The sequence below is a fragment of the Melozone crissalis genome, unplaced genomic scaffold, assembly GCF_028551555.1.
Source record: "Melozone crissalis strain CALT ecotype California unplaced genomic scaffold, PUWL_Pcris_2 ptg000042l_1, whole genome shotgun sequence".
Taxonomy (NCBI): Eukaryota; Metazoa; Chordata; class Aves; order Passeriformes; family Passerellidae; genus Melozone; species Melozone crissalis.
Genome location: NW_026535820.1, coordinates 13,320,368 through 13,347,466, shown reverse-complemented (window position 1 = coordinate 13,347,466; position 27,099 = coordinate 13,320,368). Strand labels below are relative to the sequence as shown.

Below are 27,099 nucleotides of genomic sequence, written 5' to 3'. Positions count from 1 at the left end.
GGGTTGGGTTTTGGGGTTGGGCTTTTTGAGTTTTTTTGGGTTTTTTTTTGGAGGGGGGGTTTGGGGTTTTTTTGTTTTTTTTTTTTGTTTTGTTTTGTTGGGTTTTTTTTGGTTTTTTTTTTTTTTTTTTTGTTCTACAGACTGTCCTTCAGGTGTGTGTAGCTTTACTGTCAGCTTGATTTTCAGACTTCACTTGGGCCCTTTTTGGTGATCAGTTCCTTGCGCTGTGAAACTGGAGGAGCTGGGGAAGGGCCTGGCAGTGAATCAATGCATGTTAGGGAAAAAGAAACCCTGAAAAACAAATGTTTGTCAAAGGGAAATGGTGTCTTTAAGGTTTTTGCTTGACCCTTGTATATAGAGGTGCTTAGGCTGTAGCTAGAGAAGTGCATTGTGCCTCGAAGTAAATAGTTCTGGTAGCTTTGGCTGCTCCCAGCTGTATTTCCTCATCTGATTGTCCAGGGAGTGTCTTGCATTAGTGCTCCATGGGCATGAGTTGGCCTGTGCTTCTTGTAAATACCAGATCAGTTGCATAAATGTGTGCTTAAGGACCACAGGGGGCCCTGCCAGTAACAGAAAAGAAGGTAAGTGGTGCTCCTGTCAAATATTGAGTACTGCTGCCCTCGCTCCAGCAGCACGTGTCAGCTGAAGTGTATGAACACTGTGTGCCTGTCACTGGCGGTGGACACACTGCTGTTTCCTTTCTCTCCTTCATGGGAGTTCAGTCTAAGCATTGAAAATCAACTGAGAGGCTTGACAAAGAATCTGCCTTTGCCACAGTGGCTGTATAAGTCATTAAAATGGTGTTTCCATGGATGCTGGCTGCAAGGCTGTGAAACCTTGGTGAGGGTGGAAATTGTCTTGGAAAGTCAGGAGGAGGCAGGAGGACAACATGGAGCATTGTTTGGGCTCTAACCATTTGCCTTGGGTGGAGGAAATGAGGATGACATGAGGCAAATCAGACAGCGGGGCACCATGATATGAAGTTGTGTTAAATTGGTATATTGGTGGTGCAGACATTGCCAGTCTTTTCAGTTAATTTTTAATGAGCTTTTTCCCACTGTCTCCATGGTATTACTGTTAATTAAGGATCACCTGATTTGCCACTTTGGTTTGCAGGGTCATTTTGAGGAATTTTGAAGAAATGTTAACACTTTAGAATTTTCCATCCACAAGTCAGACTGTGCTTGCTTGATACCAGTATGAAATTTCTGTCTCAAAAATGTTTGAAGTAACAGCTGTTCTTTATGGCGTTCTGCTGCTTCTTTGGTTCAGTGTAGATCTGACCAGCTTCCTCTCTTTGTTTGATTTCAAGTGTTCTAATTTGATTTTTATTGCACAGTGCTTACGTGTCCTTTCAGAAGTACAATAAAATGGGTTAATCCATGAAATAGCTTCTCTGTGGCCTGGTGTATTTTATGTTGTGTAGAGTGTTATTTAGAGGAATAGACCAATATCGATTTCTTTCTTCTCAGAGGTTTTTTTTCCCTATTATTTAGCTATGTGAACAATTTGGAAAGGCATTACAATCCATTAAAGTTACAGACTTAAACCTTATAGGGCATAAGTCATTTATGCTCATAAACCTTTGGGATAATTCATATCAAATATGTACCTTGTTGATATGGTATTACTTTAATAAATCTCTCAAGTTCATAACACAAATCACAATTGTAAAAATAGAGTGCACAGTAAGAATGGAGAAAAATAGACAGGAGGCTAGGAGAAGTCTGTATTAAGCCCAGCCCATTCTGATTCATTCCAGAATTTTAATGCTTGCAGATGTATTAATTGGCAGGTATTCGTATTTTTATGTTTTAAGACCTTTTGAATGATATATAATTTTCCATATAAAGCAGTCTGATGGATATTTGCTATTTCTATTCTGTAGATATTTTATATTACATTATCAGCCCTGTATTTGATACATTTATGAAACACAAAGCACTACCATTTGTAGAGATTTATTCGTGTATCATTTTCCCCCAGATTTGCCAGAACACCATCATGTTCGTGTTCTGAAGGTTAATGCCCAAAGTCAAACAGACAGAAGCCAAATGCTGCAAGGTTTCCAAGATTAGGACTGATTCCCTTCACGAAAATAAATGATTCCTGCCATGTTCAGTGATTTTGTGCAGCACTACTCACGGCTGAGTGAGTGCATCAATACTGTAGTCCTTACATGCTGTACATACTGATGACACTCTGTGTTAACTTGATTGACTGAGCAGTATACTGGAGAGGATGCACCTGCGAGAGATGTGCAGACATATATATTTTTATTCTGGTTTTGAAACATTTTGGGTTTACTTTTTTTTTTTTTAAGTCTTAGTTTCACATTTCATGGGTTATCATGTTGTGCTGTTAAGGTAGAGCAAACAGTTACGTGCTTCTTTGCTGTCAAAATGGATTGGAAAATGATCTAAGGTGCATCTTCTTTCTCTATAAAAAAAGGAGAAAAAGCCTGATTTTGTATTTTAAAAGAAAATGACATAAAGAGGACGAGTGTGAAGTCTGGCAAGTCAGTAGCTGTGTAAATTATGCTTATTTTAAGGTATTCAGTTTAATGGTAGAGAAATGTCATGCGTAATTCACTTATAAGCATTATTTTTTGCTACAGTTATATGTTTTGTTATCGTTTTTGTAGGCTTTGAGACAACAGCAGAAAAGAAGAAATGGAGTCTCAATGATGGTAAACAAGACTGTTCCTCGTGTTGTTTTGACACCATTAAAGGTGTCCGATGAGCAGTCGGATTCACCTTCAGGTAAATAGCTAAAGGACCGTTTGCAAGATCAGCTCTGGTCACAGAGCCTTCCTCTGAATCAGATGTGTAGCGTACAGAATTTGGAATTGCTGAAATACTGTTTCCACTGGGTGGCTTTGTTTAACGTCTTTATTTCTTTATCAAGACTCGTGTCTCAAGGCTGGAGATTTTTCTTTAATAAAGAGCTGAAGGCACACAGTAAAATGACAATTGGTAATAGCAGCAGTTTTAAAGGAATGCAAAGTAACATTTTGTTTGGCTCTGGAGCTCTAATAGAGGACCACATGCTGGTATTCAGTGCCATAAAAAGAGGAGGGGGGGAAAGGCAAGCTCCTCCGTGAATGTGAATTTTTGTCTCAGTTCTGCATTGCAATACTCAAATCCTTTTGTTAGCTTTTCTTCTTATACCGTGCTTATCACTGCAGCATAACCTTGACCTTTAGCTCTGGTGATTAAGTTACTTCATTTTAAGAGATTTCTGTGTCTATGTTTAACACAAATTGACAATTGTATTTCCAAACATATCTTTTCTTTAAATGTTTCTTCAAAAAGAAATTATCTTTTTTTCAGCCTTAGGTTGCTTTACTGCCCCTTAACTTAAGGTTAAAATATTTTTAAAATATCTCCTGGGCATTATAGAACTATGTTATTTTTATTAGATCGCTGAACATTTTTATTGACTGCAGTGTTCAGTAAACTTTAGTTTTCAGCACTTAATTGATTTATTGAGCTTTTACATCCAACTCCTCTGATGAGGAGGAATTGTATTGTGACCAGAAAAGTATATTGCCTTTCGCCAAGAAAATGTCAATTTTTAAAAAATCCTATTTTTGTTTTGTTTATGGTGTAGGGGGTGCTGAGGGGATTGTTAGTAAAAGTGCAAAAGCATCATATTTGAGGGATTTTACTTTTTCCAAAGGATCGGAATCTAAAAATGGTGAAGCAGATGGTTCTGATAAAGAGATGAAACATGGGCAAAAGTCTCCAACTGGAAAGCAAACAAGCCAGCACTTAAAGAGATTAAAAAAATCTGGTTTAGGTGAGTAGGAGTAAAATAAATATCTTACTTGTAATACTTATAGTTTTCTAAACTCTGTGTTCTCTTGGAAAGTTTTATTTTTCTGTTTACCTGTCCCTTTTTCAAACTCAGCAGCTGACCCTTTCTCAAGAAGACATCTTTCTGTCTACCTGGAAAATCCATGGTCAGTTTTTTTTTTCCTCCTCAGTGGTTGCTTTTTAAAGTTTGACAGACCTAAGCAATTGCAGGCAGAGAGGTGATTTAGCAATTAGATTCTGATTGTTATGTAATGATTTTTTGGGGGATGGGGGTGGTGTGTTACAGATATTCTTTCTTCATGGTGAATTTGCTTGCCTAATGTGCAATTGTTCCCAGAGAAAGTAGCATATTTGCTTACATCCTTGCCCAATTAGAAGTTAACATTTTCTTTTCTTCATTTGCGTTATTGCATGTCGTATAGAGATTTGGCATAAAGGTTTTGGTTGGTTCTTCTTTGGTTGATTTACTTCAGCTGGATCTGTAACTATTTTGAAGCTACATCTCTTGAGGTGGTAGATACAGTTTCTGATTTTATTTTCTGTGGGTTTTTTATGAGGTTCGTGGATCACGTTCTGTAATTAACAAAGAATTTTCTCTGAAGAGATACTAAGAGTAAATTCTAAATCTCCATGTCATAGGCAGATTTTCCTGCCCTGCATGAAATTTAATTGGAAAAGTTCCCTAGGGAGCACAAAATGTAGTGTTCACTAAGACTCTTGTCTCTGCTTAAGTGAAGTCAAAGAATGACGTAACTGTTTCTTTATCTTTAGAAAGTACTTTTTGCATTCAGCAGAATGCTGAATCATTTAGAGAAGTATTTTGCAATGTGGCCATGTTGGAAGAGATAACAAACAATCTTTTCATAGTGCTAAATCCTAGAAGTCATTTTATGTCTGTCTTTGTGGGGATAAGATTGTTCTTCTTTATTAATCATCCAGCCTAGTCCTATTTTTATATATAATGATCCTGTAAAATAGCTCCAAGGCACTTTACTTCCTAAATGCCATAGGAGAGTTGTTCAATGTGCTATTGCCAGTTCCTGGCAGTGTAAGCTATAAGCCTTACTGTATCACAGCCTCCCATGAAAGTGTACTTTGGTTTCATACATGATCTTTCTGCAGATTATCAATCAGTCCCATGTGGATAGCTAGTTCTCTATGTTGATCCAACATCATTATTCAAAATAGACAATATTACAGTATTACAGCTTTTGCTATGTAAACTGATATTCAATGTTAGATGATTTCCTGTCATTTTCCTCTACATTTAAGACTGAGATGCATAATTTCAAGTATATATTCCTCCCTATCTTCAACTGTTGGCTCATGATATCAAATGAATTAATTAGGGGTTTTTTGGTGGATTTTGGTAATTAAACCTATTGGCCTTTTGTGACACCACACATGAAGTGCAGGGAACTTAGTGTAAGGTTTAAGGGTTTCTGTTCTTGTACCTGTTGAAATGTTTCTCTCATGACACAGCATTTCTTGGGATGCTAGAAGTGCAGTTGTAGAGCAGCTTTGAGAACAGGTCCAGGGTCCTGTGTAGTGCACAATTCAGGTCCAGATATTGTTTGGTTGTCTGAAACTCTGCTGATGTGCCCAACATTCACGACATGTTGTGTTTAGTAGACTTTCTGAGCTCTGATTTAATAAGATTACTTTTTTTTCCATTTTAGTTAACAGATTTTGCCAACAGTGTAATTTCTGTCCTTTTTCTGTTTTCATTTTCATATCTTGATGTAGATTTATGGTGCTCCCATCTCCTTATGGTTAATTCTCTGTGTTGAGGAGTAAATTCTTATTTTCCAAGTCTGCAAGCCTGAGTTTCTCTCTTGTCTTACAGCTTCTATTTCTGATTTGGACAGTGATACCCTTGAACTGTATAAGGGTTCAAAATGTCTTTCTGTGTGGAAAACAACATAAAAAACACTGGCACATGTTTTGTCATAAACTCTTCTCAGCTATGATTAGTGATGCAGTAGTGTCATACTTCCATGCTGCTCCCAAATACTTCACTAAATCTTATTACAAACTTGGGACCTGCTATACAGAGCCTAAATTAGCCATAGGAAGGGTGCAGGAGACAGAATTTGTTGTTTTTCTGAACAGATTTTGAGAGGTTTTTTTTAAAGTAGAACTGTGGTGGGCACCCACAGTTTGCTACACACACAGAAGCAATATGCACATTTCTTCCAGAAGCTGATAAATCCCCCATAGTACTTTGTAAGTGATAGAAGGCCAAATAAATCAGAAAATGTAGATTTGAAGGCCAAATAAATCAGAAAATGTAGATTTGACTCTTTGTCGTGGGCTTTTAATGCTATGAGAGTATCTGTCAGTGAAGGATGTTACTGATTTTGCAGTCATGTATCTTATTTCAGTTTGAATTATCTCTGTGTGTATGCCTTCCCAAAGGATATGAAGCTCTAGCTGGGGAAAATGTTACTCTAATTTGAAGTCACTTACAAGATGGGGATATGTATTTTGTATTGATTAAAACAAAGAATATACATACAGGCATTAAAATTCAGTACATCATACAACTTGTGTTATGCTCAGGGACTGTGTTCTTTTTACATTTATATTTAGTGGGTGGAACAGATGGTGAGGATAGTTTATTGTGATGCATTCATGAAAATGGGCACTTCTTCCATGCAATTGTCCTGTATAACAGGGCATTCATTTGTTGGTAATGGAGTCTTAGCTGTACTGAAATAGAGTATGCTAGAAATGTATGTTGGAAAAGGTTATTCTGTGCTGAGTGCAAAGTAGTTCTTGTCTCATTCAGTTATATTCAGCTGCTGAAAAATAAAATAAAATTACAAGAATGTTTACAGGAGGCTGTTACTGAAGTGGAGCTTTTAGAATTTACAAGTCTTCATTTTCTTGCATATGGCATATGTATATTTTGTAGTTACAGACTTCCAGGGAAGAGACCACCCACTATAGGTCCTCTAAGAAATCCAAAGCATAGTTGCATTCCTTCTATCGTGGTTACTGTTAAGCTACTGCTTGTTGCTTGTAGGATTTGAGACATTCCTAATAATCAGTATGCCCAATTTTTTTCATTTTTAAAACATACTTAATCTTCTTAACATGTCAGTTTTAATTGTTGCTGAGAGGTCCTATGTAAATGCCTAATGCCATCATTCATCATAGCAGTGGAATAATCTTTTAATCACTTTTTAAGGTATTCTGATGGAGTTTTTTATATAGTTCAGACCCCTCTTACACCATTTTTGAAATATTTGAAAGTACAACAAACTGAAACCTGAAGAAGCTTCCTGGGAGGGTTTAGAAGCTTTTGAGAAGCTTTTTCCAGCCACCTGAACTTTGATATGTCAAGACTTAGAGGAAAAAAAGGATTGTAGCAGTATATAAGCACCTTGAAGCACATAGCTCTTTAGGAAACTTTAAAAAGTATTTTCTAAACATTATCCTAGAAATACTAACAAAATCAGACCAGACAGGATCTCCAGTGGTCATCAAATTTGTTCATCATAGGTCAAAATCGGATATGCATGTGTTATTAGTGACAGGTATTTGTCTAACATATTCTTAAAACATTTTGATGGAGACTGTAGTACCTCCCTATGGATTTAATTCAGCATCTCCTTGTTCTTGGTGGCTGAAAGCTTTCTTTTCCCAGCATCTTAACAGATATATTTCTTACTGTGCAAGAGTTTAAGATGATAGCCTTTCTGTCCACTGTGTAAAGTAAGAAGACATTATTCTGTAGTGCTGTGCAGGAACCATACGTTTGTTTCCCTTTCCCTCTGCTTTGTCTTTATCTTACTCCTGTGTTTGTATCGTTCCTCTCATACCTTGTTCACTGATCTCACAATTCCTGCTGCTGCCTTCTGTGTTTTGATCATTTTAGATCTTAGTTCTTAGGAAAATTCTGAAAAATTCTTTTGGTTTTTGTTGTTAATGTTTTCAAACATTAACATATTAAATATTCTCATCTCTTTGATCACTCTCTATTCACACATGTTTTAGCCGGTGCAACGGGACAAGTTCTGTAGGCCATAGGGCACTGCTGATGGCAAAAGAGAAGCTGTCCATAATTATTGATTCACATCAGCCTCATCAAGCAGCCTTTTGCTTGGAAATAGGTGCTGGTATAATTATTGTTGATGACATGACAGGATTATTTTCTGCAGCTGTTGAGTTGGTCTCAAACTGGAAGTAAGAATATGTCAGTTGTGATGTTTACTGAAACATAAGAGGTTAAGAGACGAATGCATTTTGTCTCTTTATTATAAAATAAAAATACTTTATCTTCAAGACACAAATATAATTTTTTTTATAATTATACAAATATAAAAGCTGTTAAGACACCTAGAAAAGGCTGTGTTACCCTTCTCAGAGTACCATTTCTCTAGAGCTTATTGTATTATACAGTAAAAGCAAAAAACTTAAAAAGAAGACTTATTCCTACTCTCTTCCTTTATTTATGTTTAAAGTTATTTCTGTTTATTTACTCCAGGACATTTGAAATGGACCAAAGCTGAGGATATTGACATAGAAACACCGGGATCTATTCTAGTGAACACTAACCTGAGGGCTTTAATAAATAAACACACCTTTGCTTCTTTACCTCAGCATTTTCAACAATACCTCCTGCTTTTGCTTCCAGAAGTAGACAGGCAGGTAAGTAGCATCATAAAATATTTCTATTTTTAATGAGACTTTTTTACAGCATGTTTGTATAGGCTGATTTGACTGACTAGGAATCGTTCCAGGAAAAAATTAGAAAATCTCCATACTTCCTTAGGTAAAAGTGTTAGATGTAGAAAGACTGTAAAGTTTGTCTGTGAAAACCAGCTCCTGCTTCTTTGCTTCCTCAAAACTCTGCAGGTCCCTGATTTGTCTGAATGGAAACTGAGCAGCGAATCTTTCAAACTTGCCAAATCATTTAATTAGCTTTTCTACCTATGGTGTTGAAGATAAACTTCTCATTCTCAAGACTTCCTTTATTTTGAGTCTCTTTTCACCTGTGATCTTTCTTGGTGCTCTGCCAGCAATGTCCAGGTCAACATTAGTCAATTAGTCAGTATTTGTTCTCCTGCTCTTCATCTTTTGCACAAGCCTACAAAAGCTCTCTCAGCTCCAGTGCGCTGAATCCACTTATTCACACCTTTTACAAGGAATATCTTCTCCAGAACTTATGGCTGTGTGCTCAGATCTGTTGAGAGAACCATTTGGAGAGGAACAGACTGGAAATAAAATTTCAGTTTTGTGATCTTTCCTACAATGTCTGGTTCTTCCTGCATTTGTTGGTCAGATTGCAGGGTTTCTTAGAGAGAGAGAGAAAAAAGTCTTTCTAGCATGTCTAGTAGTTAAAATAGATGAGAGATTTCATTTACTCACTTGCCTCACTTAGGGATTCAAACAGTCTTACCAGTTTCAATGGGGAATACTCATGCGCTTAATTCAGACTCATTAAGTTACACAAATAAGGCATTATATTTTTTGCAGATGGTCAGTATCCCTATTTTAATATAGTAAATAGAGAATGTAGATCACTTAAATGAGTAATTAAAACCTGCATCTTAAATCAGTATTTCATTTCAGTGTTGCAGGTTTTATTATTTAAACTGTTAGCAGTTAGTCTGCCACTAAAGCAGGGAGAAGAAGTGCAATGTGACACAAAAAGAGAAAAAAATTGGATTAATGTACATTTACTCGGCCTCTTATCAAATTAGATACTGTATGTTGTGGACCACAATTCTGTATTTAATAACAGAATGCTTGAGAAAGAACATCAGAACAAGTTCCATAGCAGAAAAAATATAAATGTATTTATTCTCAAGCTCCCACAACGCAGTCAAAGTCAGCATTGACAAGTCTTAAGAAAAGTTTTTTCCCTGCTGTCAAACAGATTTTAACTTAGTGCCCAGCAAATATTTTTCTGATAGTTTTGATTTTTTGTTCTCTTTCTAGTTATTTCATCAGAAAAGATTAAAAAAAATGTACTAGGTAAAATCATGTTTTCTCTCCAACCATCAAAGACCCAATGTTCATAAATTACATTTCAAGTATGGGGTCTTTATTTAGAACTTTTATACTTTAAAATTTATTTTTAAAAATGGAATATCTACAGGTGACAAGCCACTTACCTTCTTATCAGCATTCTTACAGCAGAGTTTTTTGGCAAGAAAATCAAGAGAATATTTTTTGAGTTTAAACATGCTTCACTAGTTAAAAGCAGTGCATTTTTTCACTTTTATTTCAAAAACCATTCACATAATGCATAAAATATGTTATTTCAGAGGCCCAACACTGCATAATTGGACACTGTTACTTCACAAGCAAATGTTGTGATGAGACATTTGCAGGTGTCCTTCTCTCTGTCATCTTCTCACAGCATTCTGTGGGTTTGTGTAGCATCCCAGGTTTTCACCTGCATTTGGAAGGCAGGAGTCACCTGTCATCTCTGGAAGTTTAATGGAAATGTTTGGCCTCTAAGTGTGAAAGTTGGAAAATTATGTTCAGGTGGAGAGTGGAATAGCCCTGAACCCTCCCTTTGCAGAAGTCTTGGCAGAGGAAGGAATGCATCTCTTTTCTTGATGTCTGAGAATATGTCCTCAGCTATGCCTGAAGTGTGGCATCCCAGATACAGACTGATGAAAGCAATTGAACTGATGTTCTTTTCCTTCCTGTGGCAAGTGGAAAATGCCAGTGTAATGCTCAAGGATCAAATAAAAGGATGGAGAATTTTAGCCAGGGAGTTCTGGTTGGAGTCTCTGCTGTTGGTCACTCTGACTGAACAAGGCAAGAGTATTCAGTTTTCCTCTTTTATTTCTACTTTCTAAATCAAATGGGGCATCAGGCAAGCTATACTATTCTTTGAGTTAGCTGCACATCTCTTGGGGTTCAGTTTTATTGTTTTATATTGGCCTTTCTTTGATTCATCTGAAAATTCTTATTTTGCTTTTCTGGCTCAGAAGTGTTTCCTCCCTGTGTGCTGCTCTGCAGTTGGCTGCTGTTGTCTTCCCCAGAGAAAGCTGCATTTCTGTCTTGCCATGTGGATAGAGTATGTGAAGTACTGTAATAAATGGCACTATAAAAATGTAATAGAGTTATGCTATTTGTGTATATATAGTGATCTGTGAAATAAATTACTAATGAAGTGCAGTTTCATTTAGGCTTTATTACTGCTTCACATAGAAAAACCCCATGATGAATGATTCTTTGTCATTTCTGTCATAAACACCATTTTTCTGGGTGGTATAACTCCTCCTCCTTAAATCGTACTCAGCCAAAACTTGTCATGCATGTGTCACTTTGAATAAGCATTTTTAGAAACCATTAGTTAAGGGAGTTGAGGTTTTCTGGGTTTTTGTGTGCAAGTGTTTATTATAAATAAATGACTTCTGTCTCAGCCTTGGTTAGTCTAATGTGTTCAAGAAAAGTTCAGGGACAAGTTAGGAGCTTGTTGGGATGTGTTTTCTGATCGTTTTTCATTTTCAAGTGTTGTGATTGATATCAGGCAGCTATTTGAACCCATGGAACAGAAAGCCTTAGGAAAGATGTCCCAGAATGGAAGAAGTCAAGAACTATTCTTCTGATGTTCATGTTGTCCCTACTCCAGCTAGATTTTTGACGAAGTGGAAGAATAGGGTCATTGCTTTTTTTCCCCTTGGGAAAAGATAAATTGTATCATGAGTTATAATTACAATTTAAATTGATTTCAGATGGCATATTAGTTTAAATTCTATTTCAGTAGCAATGAGGCCTTTGTGTAATTTTCTGTATTAAAAAGGCCTGTAAAAGAAGTTGGAGCAAGTTGGCAGTTATGGTAGATGCATTTTATCAAGGATTTTTTTTGTTTTGATTTGGATTCAGAGGGAATAAGTATGTAGACATTGTTCAAGTCATAGAAACAAAGAATGTCCTGAATTGGAAGGGACCATGAGGATCATCCAGTCAAGCTTCTCACCCTGCACAGGACAGCCCCAAGAATCATAGCATGTGCATTGTCCAAATGCTTCTTGAGCTCTGTCAGGCTTGGTGCTGTGACCATTTCCCTGGGGAGCCTGTTCCAGTGCCCAAACACCCTCTGGGTGAAGAACCTTTCCCTAATACCCAACCTAAACCTCCCCTGACACAACTTCAGGCCATTCCCTTGTGTCCTCATCACCACAGGTCATACCTGAGAAGCAGCCATGTCCCAGACTTGTCTGTTTAGCAGACTGCTCCAAAATCTTGCATCACTGCATACCAGGAACCTCATGACTGAAATTTGAACATCCAGATTTTCAGCTCCTCATTAATCTGTATGGATTCAAAGACTCAAAATCCTTGAAGCTCAGCTGATAAAGAAACCTGTTGGGTGATTCCCTGGGAGACCCACATGACTGAGCTGGAAATACAGAAAACATGCAGGTATAGAAACTATATGGAAGGAAAAATCTCTGCACAAGATATTTAAGTTATCACAAATTCCAGCAAGGTATTTTGCTTTACAGCTCTAATTAGAACAATCTACAGCTAAGGAACAATGGATTTTTCATCAAATACCTACTTCTGACATGGATACATCAAGCTGATCATTACATGTAACAAGCCTTCTTGACTACCTCTCAGCAAATACTCACCTTCAAAGCAGGAAATTTTTCTGTATATCTAGATTGCTATATGGCATCAGTGAGTCTTCAAATATGAATTAAACAATGTATATTGTGCAAGGATGGGTAACAGGTCTGTACAACAGGCTGCTGAAAATGAATGGCACTTGGCAATGTTGTGTCTACACCAACTTTCCATGTTGGTGCCCCTGGGAAGTCAAATTCCTGCTCTTAACACAGGGGAATGGGCAAAAGGAAGGGAAACACACCCACCTACTTAGCTTCCAAAAAGAAATGTAACTTTATCTGAAGAGCAGCAGAAAGCTGAAGTGATTTTACTAATCCTTAGAGTGCTAAACGAAACGTTCTCTCCTGAGTGCTCTGAAAAAAAAGTGTGTCTTTCCAGACTCCATGACTGCTTAACACCCTTCTGATCTTTGACAATTTAACTCTGTCTTGCATTTTCTCTTCTGGCGATACTGCAAATCTTGTGATTTGCACCTACCCTGTCCTTTCACATAGGATGTGAATTTCTTCCTACAAAAATACTTGAAATCCTCCTCAGATGTGTGTTAGGTAGCACTGCCATTTCATCAGACCAAATCTGTTCTGGAAGAGCATTTAAAACAGTAGAGGGAATCACTGTAATAATTACATCTTGTCTCAGCTTTACTTGTTTAATGAAAGAAATTTACCAATTATCTACCTTTTATCTACAGTTTATAGATAGTCAAGTTAGTTACCTAAATTTAAAACTTCAGTATTCTTAAGGAATAACTTAAGGTATGTAGTATTGCAGAAGGTCGTATGAATATTTCAGGTTTGTAGCAGGTCAGTCTACTGAAAAGAAAAACATGATGTACAAATCAAAGGATTCTAAAATGGGTCAAAACCCACCTTATTCTCTTTCTTTTAATTTCTAAATCAGCTAATCCCAAAATAATTATTGCCTCTTGGGTGAGTGCTAGTACTGATATGCAATCACATCACATCATCCTTTTATTTTACGGTCAGTGCAGGTTCTGTGTTTCTGTCTTGGCCTGTTCATTTTAGGTTGGTGCAGTTTGAAGCTGTCACCTTGTAAAGATTCCTTCTCCCCCTGCATTGAGAAAAGGCATGGGATGATGTCACCTAGTGATTTACTCTGTTCCTTTGAAAATATTAAGAAGTAATTTTGGGGAAGGTTATCTGCAGAATTCCAATTCAAACCTTTGTTTTCATGCAGTATGAATCAGCTTAATATTTGTTCCTGTAATTTGAGCAATGATAGCAAAGATAACCATTGGTTTTGATGTACACAAATTACTCCCACTCCCAAGCACATCAGTTGGAATTCTGTGGTGGAGAGTGGGTAATGAATAATACAAAATATTACTTCACTTGTAAAAGGCAAGAAGAGAAGTCTGGTATCTGACATTCTGAATGCGTAGTACTTAGTAGATACCTTACTGTATATTAGTATTTTAGAAGAGAGTGAGTGAGTGAAGCTTGATTTTCACAATTTGCTTTTTGTAGCAATGTAACCATCTACCTGCTTGTTTTATTAACTTCATCAGTGCTCGAGGATTATATGTGCCATTGGTATTTTGCAGAATTTCATTTATAAAAAGACCAACTGCAGAAATTAGTGCTGCATGTATTATTTGTTTCCAGCTTTATTTTAGGTTTCTCTCCATGGAATTATTGTGCAGTGTTAGTTAAATGGTTACCTTATCTTACTTTGCTGCCTTTTTTGCTTATACTGCAATCTTTTAGCTTTTTACTTTTCCATTCTCTATCAATCAGTAGCTTTCCAATATTTATTGTTATGTTCCTGTAAATGTTTGAGTTTTACACTGAAATAGTTTTAGGGTTATGACAAAAGCATTTAGTTCAGAGAACATTTGCAATTGAAGGTTAAATGTAACATATGTCATCTGCACCTAAGCAGATTTAAAAAGCTGTTAAATTGGCACCCCTGTGTGTGCAGTAATTGAAGGTCATTTTATGACACATTTTTCCCTTTAGCTGACATTTTTTCTTTGCTTTTACTGGATAATGTGGACAGCATGGTGTTGTTGTAATGTGCCTTATTTGTACAGCTTTATTAGGGTAGTTCTAATGCAGGTATCTTAGATAGATACCTGTTAAAACTACCCTAATAAAACTTTGGAATTTGTTCATCTATCTAGATGATAGATATTCGTGTACCATCTAGATAGATGAATAAATTCCAAAGATTTAAGCTGCCTTTTCCATAAAAATCTGGGTCTGATTCCTGAGCTGAGCTAGCCAAGGGTTTTCAGACAGATTACTACTCCCAGCTGACCCTTTGTCCTTATGCAGCAAGTTAATACTCATTTTACCTAATACACCTGTATGCATGGTGTATGTGTGTATTTCACAGTCATGTATTAACAACAAACATCAGTTTCACTTTATGTGAGTTGAAAGCTGAAAGATTTTACATCAAAATCCCAGTTGTCTTTAGCTACAAGAGAGCTACTCTTTCAGCTTCCCTAGGCAGTCCAGAAAGGCTCACTGCAATTGCATTGCAATCTGGCTGCTCTGATTGATGTGGTAATGGAATTCTTGTTTGCTTGTTTGCAGTAGTCCCCAGAGGTCCTCCTCAGTATCAGTATGTCTACATATGTGAATAGGAAGCTTTACATTTTTGATTAAGTGTCATGGTTTCATATTTCTACAGGCTTGGTCACTGTATTTCAGAAGTGTGAATCAGCGTTTTCCACCCTGCCACATCCATGTTGTGGAAGTTCTTTTTTGATTTTTAAAGCCTAGTTACAAGGTCTTATCACACTTAAAACATGTCTCACCTTTTAAGAACACGTTTTACAGAGGTGTTAGCAGAACTATTGCATTTGCTTTTGTCTGTAGCAAGGCTAAACTCAGTTGGAACATCTAGTAGGACACAGCAATGGTGCTGTGCCCCTTGAAAGCTAAAAAATACAAGATTCACAGCTGTCTCTACTGCATCCTTTCCCATAAGTCCTTCTGATGTGTGAGGGGCCCTTCACTCAAGGTTGTTCTTCTGATGCAGACTGGTGAAGCTTTTGTTCCCCTCTTGTTCCCTTCAAGCAAGTTTTCTAAAACACAGTGCACAGCTGTTAGGACTTAAAAAAAAGAGGACTTTGTATGCAGAACAAGTTCCTTTTACATGTGACAGAATTATTAGTACTTCAAAAAGAGAACTGATAAAGCACCCCCCTGTCAGCCGGAAAGTGTGTGCCTCACATAAGTGCCTTTTTAAAAGACTGTTCTAGGAGCTGTGTTATGAGAGCATAGCTAATGTGTGGACATAAGTGGTAATGTAAATGGGCACAAGAGACTGGTATGCTGCAAGTCATGGAGCTGGTGAGGATGCTCTGCAGCACTGCAGCGTGCAGTGTGTTCCAACTGCGCCTCCCTTGCAAAGTGCTCATGATTGAGTGGTCTGCAGTGCCTCCAGTGTTGCCACTGTAGGGCTGCACAGGAATTAGATGGAGAACTGAACATTCCTTTCCATTCTGAATCTGAAGACATTCAAGGACTTGAAGCAGGATGTTGGATGCAGGTGCAGCAAAAGGAAGAGCAAGCAGAAGTGATCCATCCTTGCTTCTGCAGCGCTCTCCTCCTCTTCTCCCTTACTCCCACCCTCTCTCTCTGCTTCTCCCCTCGCCTTTCCCTCCCCTCACCCTTTTCCAATATATTTGTTTGGCTTAAGTACAAAAGCATAAAAAAAAGTTGAGACTTTTTTCCTTATTATTTCAGAACATTACTACCCTTTGAATCTCAGATTTCATTTAGTTCTCTCTTGTGTTCAGGACATGCAGCCATTTTTTTGTTTTCTAGTGTTTCAAGCAGTGTTTTCTAGTGCCTAGAGAAAAGAGATTGGATGCAAGATTTTCATTTTTGACAGTCATCAAAAATGACACACTAATTTTAGATGCTTACATGTAACTTCCCCTCACCTTCTGCTTCTCAAAGGTATATGTCTATAATTTTATTATTAAAGGCTAAGTGAATAGACTCTGGTTGTTTATATCCCTTTTCCTGCACTCTTCACAAAATGTGAACATTCTTGGATAATTCAATAATGTTTCAGTTTCTCAGAGTCTCTAGTCATCTTTCCTTAAACAATTTCCATACATGCTTGCCTTGATCACAATCCATATGTGCTTTTCTGCCTGTTTTTCCCCCAGGCTTGCTTATGTGCCTTTTCTAGTACCTTTATAAATACTTGGTTTTTTTCTGTGTGTTCTGACATGCTTGGGTTCACTAATTAGGTGAACTTTGTATTAGGGGTTTTAATTGTTACTTCTAGAACTTAAATGCAGTGACGTGGTACTATTTGCTGCATGCTCTTGGTTTTTTTTTCTATTTTGCATGGATTTTGCTTCATTTTAAAACATGCCTTATCTTTTCATTTTGCCAGATTTATTACTCGCCTAAAATTCTTCATCTAATTTCTTGCATCTGAGCTCAAACAGATTGGATTCTATTGTCTTTTTTGACACTACTGTGTATTGGAATGAATATAGCTATCCCACTTGTCTTCTTGATTTAGACAAGGTCTAAATTAACAAGTCACATTTCATTTTGAAAACATATGCTTGCAATTCTTCAGTTTTACTCCGCATATTTCCCACTTTAGTGAAGATGGAAAAGGTCTTTGTTTCCTTCTCTCAAAGATGCTTCTTGCTTTTCTCCCCATGTCTGAAGCAATTATTCCTGTAGTAGTAGATATTTTCTTTTTCATCCTTTGATGTTTTATTTCTCAGTTTAATCTGGTTATTTTTATATGACTAAAGTAATACTCAGAATTGCTTTCACCATCTGTCTTAAAAATCTGTCTTTTCATTTTGTATTTGAAGGCAGACTGTTCATGTTATGTCAGTGATCAGGTAGAAATGACAAAGAGCTTTTCTTATAAGAATTGATAACTTCATAATCAGAACTAAAGAAAATGAGCCATAATCTGGGTCATGTTACCCTTTACTGTGAGGAGGTGAGACCCATGGAAGAGAACTTATGCAGAGTGAACATGAACACCCAAGCTGAGGTACATCAGAATTGCTGAGAGAGCCATGGAATGAGTTGGTACCTATCCATGTCACCTCCCCGACCTGAATTTGTGGTGGCTGACTTTGCTGTTCTTTCAGCAGCTCTTGAGTCAGACCATGTATTTCTGTCTGCTGTATTTATGTATGTATATAGTGTTGGGTGTATCTCTTACCAGTCATGTATCTCTCAGTGTTACTGTGGATGTTTTGTGGTCACAACAGCAGAAAGGCCCTGGTAATTGCATCTTGTCAGAAGTATTTCCTTTATATTCTTGTTTATATACTTCTTACTCAGAAACTCCTCCTCTGTTGGTTGTAAATACATGGCAACTGGTTAAAGAAAGGATAGATTTTTCATCAGCCATGGCACTGTGTAAATGTCTGCATTTTTCTGTTTGAGATGAGCTGCTGAGTGTTCCTTATCTTCAGGCAAAGAAACAATTGCTGTCCTTTTGTGTCTGTGGGTTTTTGCAAGGCTTGTCTATTTTTTTTTATGTTCTGTGTCTTCAGCTGGATTACTTCTTTCACATTCCTACCATCTGTGTCCTCAAGACATGAAGTCATCAATGTTTTGAACTAAACTTGGTGATTACTGACTCCTTAGCTATTCACTCCCCTTCTTTTTTTGCCTCTCTCCAGGATTACACTGTGCTGTTCTCTGCATGTTTCTCTTTCCTTTTTTTCATGTATATCAGAACTCTTGACAAGCTTTTGCTTCTCTTGAAACAAAAGACAGGCAGAGAAGAAAAGGGGTGTGGTTGTTGCCCTCAAGGGGATCAGCATGTGTGTAGACCTCTTCTATAGGCTGGATGACAGTCTGGTTCAGATTTTAGGGGTCAGGGTCAGAGAAGAGGCATGAATTCCATTCAGTGGCATGAATGCCTTTGTGATGTGAGTTTAACAGACCATCCCATCTAACTCAGCACTCAGAAGGCCACACCTAGAGTACCTTGTCCAGTTCTAGGACTTTGCCTAGATAAGAGAAGGGCCAGGGGCACTTTTATCAGTGTGTATAAAAGGGTATGGCCCTAGCAGAGGCAATAGGTACAAACCAAAAGGCAGGAGCTTTCATATGGACATGAAGAAAAACTTTTTTTTTAGTAAGGGCATAGGCTGCCTAAAGAGGTTGTGAGTTCTCCATCCTCAGACATACTAAAAATTGATTTTTATCTCCATCTGAAGTGTGCTATTATATAGTTCAATAACATGAACATGTTAATACTTTCAGTGTCATTCTCTCAGGTGTGGCAGATGAATGAAAACTTTGTGCCTTAACTTGATAGGTTATCTGTCATGTTCAGGTACTGCCTTTGGATGGGGTTTTGTGCAGCCTGGCCTAGTGGAAGGTCTCAGGCCATGGCAGGAGGTTGAAACTTGATGATCTTTCAAGGTCCCTTCCAATCAAACCATTCTTTGATTTACTGTAGGATTTGCTGTTTGGTACTGGAAATTAGGTGGGTTATTCCATTTCTAGTTTCTAAATCAAATTTGAAAAGAAAATATGGTCATGATTATAGACAGCTCAGCAGAAACATCTGTTCAGTCAACCTTTAAGCAACAACAACACCAGGGAGGCTGCACTAAATGAAATACCCTTTTCATCAAATAAATACTGTTAAGTCATCATGTTCAATATTAAGTCTGGCTGGTTTAGTTCAGAAGCTGTGGAAAGAACCCAGAGGAGGGCACTAAAATTTGCATGAGCCATAAAAATGTCTCAAGAAAAATTACTGGACATGAGCTTTTTAATCTACTAGAACAAAATTAAAACTGAAAAGCATCAAGTGTAATACAATCAATTGCTGTATTTCATACAATAGACAACTAACCCATGAAGTGTTTTGCATACTAAAAGTTAGTATTGATTGCTGCCACAGTTCAACTGACATAAATAGAAGATGATGGATGCACATAGTAGTAGCCATAGTTATATCAAAGAGACTGAAATATTTATGGACATTAAAATTTCCTTTTTCAGTCTTATGCCAGCTAAACTAAATAGAAATAAAAAGCTTTTATTTGACAGCTTTCCTAGTAACTGGCTATTATGTGGTCTTTCACAGGCTTTATCTACATGATCTGTTCCTTACAATTATCAAGGTTAGTTCAACCTCTGCTTTGATCTGATATTTGTTACCATATGGTACCACTCAGATATGACTAAATGCTGAAAAATACAACATCTTTGCTTAGCGCTGAGTAGTGTAGCAGAAACATTACCAGCAGAAATGCAGCCATTGTTTAACAGAACTTGCAGATTTTTTGTGACAGCTACAGCTGCTTTTCCTTTTGACCCAAGTGTATTCACACTCATTCTCTATTATAGACTTGCCAACTGTTAGACCATCCTTTTAGTTTGGTCCCATTTATCACAATCTCTTTTGAATAGTAGTTGTATAAGTGGAAAAATGACTTTTAGATAGGTAATGGCATACTTGAACAGTCAGCAGTATTCTATAGGAAATGGAGAAAGTTACTCAATTATTTTCATACTAGAAATACAAGCAAGTTCACTTTAAAGTATTTTGCAGATGGATAGAAGTTAAGTTTTATAATTGCCCTGTATTATTTAACAAGGAGAGCTCTAGCTGTGGATAACTCCTTGACATAATTGGTTCTCAGGTCATTAGCCAAAGTAGTGAACAGGATAATGATTGTTTTGTATTCTTGTAAAGAATTTAGGCTTTTATAAGTGCAAGCAGATCTTGTTAGTTTCTGAAGAATGTGTCAGTCAGAACATGAGCAGTCCAGAGACTAACAGGAGCACACATAGTAATAAGTTCTGTTTTACTTTGTAGTACCTCATGCTAAAATATCAGCATGGACAAAGTATATGGCCTTGTAATACTAGTCTCTGCAGCCATTCAGTATTTTCCAATGAGAATTTCTGTCTCTTGGGCTTAATGAGAAACCTCTTCCACAGGGTTGTCACACTCAGCCTCAAGGGAGAAGGTATCTACCTTGACTTTTAACATGGCTCAAGCTATCAACTGCTAGTAAAAAAGTTGTTGATGAATAAGTAAGGGTCCTTCCAGCCATCATGAAGCATAACTGGTAACAGATACGATGAGTTTGTGTTTGAGAATGATGATTCCAGAAACTGAGTGTAGTCTAAGGTTTTAATTGTATGCAGGCAAGCTAAGCCATTGTCTTATGAGATCATAGTGCTTCCAAAGGTCTGTCCAAGTGAGGGGCTCTTCCAGATACAAATCACGGGCTGTTATGTTAGACTGCATAGAGTGACTCACTGGAAGGGCATGAAGAGGTTAGAAGCCTGGAAGCTAGAATACAAGGACTGACTCTTGAGCACCTTTCTTTGAAATTGGAGGTTGACAACTGGTCAGAAGTTAAGTATCTGCAAGAACACTTTTAGGTTTTTTTTAATGATATTGTAATAGATGGCAATTTGTTACACCATCTTGAAATAGAAAACATGGCAATAAAGGAAAATTTATCTCATCTTCTTTACACTAAGGCAAAATCAACGTCTGCTTTTCTTTTATATTGGCTAAAGCTTTTTCTGACTGTTCAGTGGTGGATAATTCACAGCCTCTCCCAAGGAAATCTAGTGCTTCATTGTTTTCACTGATAGAAAGCTTTTTCCTCAGGGTCTGATCTGAATCTCTCTTGTTGTAATTCTGACTGGTACTCTATGCTCTTTTTGGCATGTACATGTAGAGTGTGGAGATTGCTGTGTTCCTGTTTCTTTTTCTTGAGAAAAAGCCCATAATAATGCAGTCTTTGTAGACCTAGGGCCTTAAGTCTGTTCTTAGCCTCATTTATCTCCTTTGCATTTTGTATGGTTTCTGAGTTGCATCAGTCAGAATTTAATGTATTGCTGCAGCTCAGCTGGTAACACCAAGGAAAGCAAAACTGATTTCTCTGCTTTTGCACAGTACTCCTGTTTCTAACTTAGAGTTGTGCTCACCTTCTTTGCAGTTGCAAGGTCAACTTATATTCAGTTTGTGAACAATTCATCAATACAAGTACTCTTTTAAAGAACCATTGCATAGACACTTAATTTCCTCATTTTGCATTTCTCTAGTTCTGTGTTATACAAGTGTCAAACTTTGCATTTGCCACTATTGCAATGCCCTGCTTGTCCCTGTTGTTTCCAAAGTCATTCACAAAATCATCAAAAGAATTCTGATGCTCTCTGTACATGCTCTCTGACTGATAGTATTTTCAAATTACTTCCATCTTTTTGTCATGCCTCTGAATACACAGACTCCCAGTTGATAATAAATAAACAATAGTTCCCTAAGTAGAGTTCTTTGAGTAGTTCTTTGGTGACCTAATTGCAATTTATATATTCTGGCATTGCTTGAGAAAACATTAAGCAACACTGCATTGTTATGATCAAGATACACAACTTGTGCTGCTTCTCTTCTATCACAAGGCCATTTATTCTGTCAGAGATAAAATAGACTGATCTGATGTAACCTTCTCTTGAAAAATCTACATTGGCTGTAGCTCAACTCTTGGTTAATTTTCAGGCAGTTGTGTAAGGTGTGATACCTTACATGGGTTAGTGGTGGGCTTGGCAGTGCTGGGTTAATGGTTGGACTCAATGGTGTTACAGGTCTTTTCCAACCTAAGTGATCCAATGATTCTATCTTCTGCTTTAACCATTGCACATATTTTCCAAAGCATGAAGACAGAGGGAAGAAGCAAGGTATTTAAACATAGGTTTCTTGGGTCAGCTAACACCTAACTTCTTCAAAATGTTTAAAGTGCCATAGATTCTGGGTTGTGTCTGCTCAGAATGTGTCCACATCAGTATCTTAGGGCAGCCTAGAGTGTCACAAAAAATAATGGATTGTCTGTTCATAGGCCATGGAGTTCTGAAGCTGGCTAAGTCTGTAAGTCCTCAGCTCTTCCTATTCCCTTCTTTAGACAGAGGTGATACATATATGCTATATATGTATAACTAGCATGTATAAGTTTGTATTTGTACTCATAATTTCTTCAAAATTTGTCTTTTAACAGTTCTGAAATAGATTCCTATCTGGACATTTAACAGGCTACATTATCAAGCCCAGATCATTTGAATGCATTTAAGTAATATTTGTTGAGCTCCTTGCCTGTTCAAGATCAGTTCTGACCCTTTTGCTTTTAGTTGCTGGTATTAATTGTATTAAGCACCTCAACCCAGTAGATTTGTGGTGAACGTTCATGCAAAGAAAGAGGAAGTTTTATCATTAGCTTTGTCTCTGTATTCCTCTAGTATTCCCCAGTGTTGCACAGTGTACTTTTTCTTTCATCCTCTTCTTGCCTTTAATGTACTTACACAATTATTTCTTCTGGAGTTTGATGTGTCCCTTTCCAACTGTGTCTAATTTTGGCCCATTATACCATGTTCTGCTGTGGTATTCTTCCTTAGTAAGTTGACCTTGTTTCCATTCTCTACATGCTGTGAGATCAACAGTGAGATTCTAACTAAGACAATGTGGTCTTATTGTACAATCCCCATTACTCCTTTGCAGGAGGCTTTGCACTCCATGTGGTCAGCATTGTTTATTTAAAGAACTGTGACAGTTTTTTTTTTAACTCCTTTTTCACTATCACCATGTTCTTCAGGATTCTTCCAACTAATTCTGCATTTAGGGAAGAATGCCTACTTAAGTCATATTTTTAAAATTCTTTTGTCATTTCTTTCTCTTCTTCTTTTTTCACAAACAAGCCTAATCATTTATATTACTATCAGTCATGAATTATCACATAATCATTTTGCCACTTAAGTCAAAAATGTCAATTGTCAGCTAAATCTTCCAAGTCCTCCTACATACCATTTGCAGTTCTTGCACTAGTGTTCAGCCATCAAAGACTGAAATAAATGTACCACTTCCATCACATTTTCCTCTTCTTTAACCCCCCGTTTTATGAATAAATTTATTTTGGTAGTGGATCACAGAACAGGATTTATTTGAATTTGATTTGCCCATCATATTGGGCTGTTTATATAAATATAGCATTCAAATTCTGAAGAAACAAGCAAGTCTGTCTATAGAGCATGTTCCTTTTCTCCACAAGGGATGTTTGAAATCACTGTTTACCTATTGCCATATCGCCAAACCTTCTTGGGGCATCACCATGTGTTGAAGATGACAAAGCCATTCTGCCTTTAGCATCTGTTAAACCCCCACTTCATTATCAGTATATGTCTATCACTGCTGATAAAAATATCAACAGATCCCTAGGTTCTGATGATTCCTACAGCCTCCTTGTCACTTCTGATCCACTCAGTCTGATGTCTGGATATATTCTTAAGGTAAAGGTGGTGGGACATCATAAACAGTGAAAATTGTAGTTTTTGCACATGTCATACCTACCAACACCTTCCTGAGGCTCATCACACAGTCTCTGTTGTCCTCATTCCCTCATTTCAGATGTAGGTCAAGTCAATACTTGAGCATAAAGCTCTGCAACGTGTCTGCCTTCAGACAGAATGTCAGTCACTAAAATTGCTGTATCTTCAGATGCTCCATCTGCACTGTACAATAATCACAGGTCAGTGAAATGCTGGTGCCCAGCGCTAGAGAATCAAATTTGTTACAATTTCATGTTACAAAACAGCAGTGGTGTCTCTTTGCACACATAAACAAAATGTTATGTTTCCTGTGTGTGATATAAATGCTCCTAAATTTTTCATTTGTAATATTTTAGAATCTTTAATGAAAAAGCATCAAAATGTATTTTCTTATATCTTCCATCTTTTGTAGATACCTTTGGGAAAGTATGTGAATTATGGGATTGTTCCCCCAGATAAAATATAGAGTTAGTAGCAATTTTTAGAAAGGGTATAAAAAATGAATGGTACTGGACCCTTCATTTAGATGAAGCTTCACTTCCTTTGCTGATTTTTTGATTGCTTTTGTATTTTTATTTTTGGTTGGTTACTTTTGGTTTTGTTTGGTATATTTGTTGTAAGGCTGAGAGAATTGGGATGACTGGGCCTGTGAAAAAGATGGGGGCAAACTTTTTTGCAGAACCTGTTGCTGTGGGACTGAGGGGTAATGGTTTTAAACTGGAGGAGGGTTGATTCAGATTAGATATAAAGAAGAAAGGTTTTTATGAAGAAACCTGGAAGAGGTTGCCCCTGGAGGTGGTAGGTGCCTCATGCTGGAAACTTTCAGAGTCAGTTTGGATGAGGCTCTGGGACACCTGATGGTGAATGTGTCCCTCTGATAGTTCACTGTGTCCCTGCTTATTGCAGATGGGTTGGACTAGATGACCTCTAAAAGGTTCCTTCCAACTCAAACTATTTTATGATTCTAGTCAAATGGCATGATATTAACACATAAGCTTCCATGTAAGAAACATGGTATACTACACAAGAACTGTGTACAGTGGATCATTGGAAATTTTATAAATACATTAGGAGAATCTTGAGTCATTTGAAAGAGATATAGAAATAATAGATTGACTAATTCCTTGTCTTTCTAGCCAAAATCAGATAACCTACCAGAATACACTTATGCAGTACTTGCTGTACACTTAGTAAACACCAATGTGCATCTTCAGGTTGAGCTAAAAAAACAACCCCTACCTTATCTTCAGAAGAGAATTTTCAGTGGAACTTGGAGGAAAATAATTGAAGTAGTTGTTCTAGAAAGGTTACTCAGTTTGTTCTGATAAGAGTGTTTGACATTTGTTTTGTAATGCAAATTGATGCTGGGTTTTAAAAGATATGTTTTGGGATTGGGTGGTTTTTTGTTTGCTTTCAATAAAATGAGGAACTTTCAAAAGCCATTGTGAATTCAGCATGAAAGTATTAATTAGAAAACATAATTCTAGCATTGTGCTTAATCAGAAAAACCCAGAAATTTAAAACCCAACAGAATGAAACATGAATTTTCCAAGAAATGTTTGTTGTTCCAGCTCATTAACACACTGTCTCTGTTGGACAGCATTTTTAAAATACCATAAAAATTAACAGTGTATTTAAGAACTGCTTTATTGGCATGTTTCTCCAAATTCTAATTTAAAGCTGGTGGTTAATTGTGCTGTCTCTATCATCAGGGCTTAGAGAAGTGAATACACTCCATGGCTTCAAAATTTCCACTTTAACTTGTTTGATTCAGGTGAAAATGCATTCTCCAAGTGAAGTACGAAAATATTTCAGTGGAGATTGTTAGCTAACATTATAAAAGGATGACCTCTTAGTCCTTCAAAGTTTAACAGAGCATAAAAGATGTTAGCCTGATTTCACATGACTAGGGTATTGAGAAAAAGCATAAAACGTCTTTTTTAGTTTTGTTGTTTCTGAGGGACTTCTTCAAAACAACTAGACATAAAATTACTTGGGTTTTGTCTGTTCCAACTTGTTCAAACTGTTTTTCACTGTGTAGAAATCTTTAAATGAACTGAAAATGGCTAAATTATTGAACTTTTTTTTAACTTAGTTTAGGTGGCGGTATCTGCTGTCTGCATAGTGCTTTATTCTTTCTATAACATTTCCAAAATTTCTGTTTCATTTGCTTTATCTCTTTGGCCATTATGAGTTTCTTTAACATTTTTGTCCTCATCCTTTTCTCTTTGAGCTTTTTCTGGTTGAATAAATCCTTCCTGTTCCGTTCTCAGCAAGTATTTTCTTTGATCTCAAATTCCTAAGCAAGTTGGGCGAAGTCACTGGGGCTGCACAACTCTTTATTTCTTCCATTTTTGATATTAGTGTCCATATGTGTACCAAGTCTAGATAATGATATCTACTTTCATACATCCCTCTACAATATTTAAGCCTGAAGTGATTCTTTCATGTCATATTAAAATAGACCATTGTAATCTTCTCCTCTAATTAATTAGTGTGCTTCCACATTCTGTATCATTAGGTGTTCCTGTGTTTAGATTTTGGTTGTTCTAGCTACATAAATCTTCCATGAATTATGTAGACCTGTGAACACAGGTCTCTGGAAAGGCCCTTCTCTGCCAGTTAGTCAGAGGCAATGACTACCATGCAGTCAGTCAGCGACTTCATGTATAGTTTGTTGTTCTTACATTTCTTAACCTAAGCATCTTTAACATCATCTTTTCAGTCTTGTGGACATAGTTCCCCAGTATTGTAAGCTGCTGCTGTTCATGCCTAAAGTGGTCAGCAAAGTGTGCATCTGGTTTTTTATACAGTTTACAAATGGGCTGTTATTCCATTGTTAGTTGACCTATAATATTTTCTCTTAGGTAATCAACATAATTCTCCCTTTTTGCTATTCTTTTGGGAGTTTGTTTCCCCTTCCTTTTTTTCTTTTACAGATACTTACTACTTGGCATTTTTTCTGGTCCACAAGAACTAATGACCTTTACCCATGACCTTGCTAACACTTCCTTTCTGCTGTGAGGTTCCAGCCTGTGCTTTTTTTCTCAGGTGAACTAGATCACATTTGAATTTGTTTGGACCTTTTCCTAGCATTTAGCTTGGGATTCACAGTTTCTTTTTGAAACTTTGTTAGGAAATTCTTACCCAGAAACTTGGCACTTTTTTTCTGAAGTATATTAGCCAACAAAAATAAAAGGTGGGGTAACTCTTCCTGCAAAGCTTGATTTTCTCCTGTCCTTACAACAACTGGGTTACAATGAAGCTAATACTGTTCTTCTTGTGTTCACATGGTAATATAACTTGGCAGTCTTTATAATGCTCTTCATTTATGCAGTCTGGTGAAATAGCTCAAT

General features: G+C 37.0%; 1 protein-coding gene across 3 annotated transcripts in view; it reads left to right on the top strand.

Annotated features, from left to right (window-relative positions):
- ASXL3 (ASXL transcriptional regulator 3) overlaps window positions 1–27,099 on the top strand; it is a 122,212-nt gene that overhangs the window by 77,664 nt on the left and 17,449 nt on the right. For all 3 annotated transcript variants that reach the window (XM_054284596.1, XM_054284595.1, XM_054284597.1), the window contains 3 exons: window positions 2,645–2,762; window positions 3,682–3,801; window positions 8,311–8,474. In XM_054284596.1, the coding sequence (XP_054140571.1) occupies window positions 2,645–2,762; window positions 3,682–3,801; window positions 8,311–8,474 (402 nt within the window). The remainder of the gene's footprint in view (window positions 1–2,644; window positions 2,763–3,681; window positions 3,802–8,310; window positions 8,475–27,099) is intronic.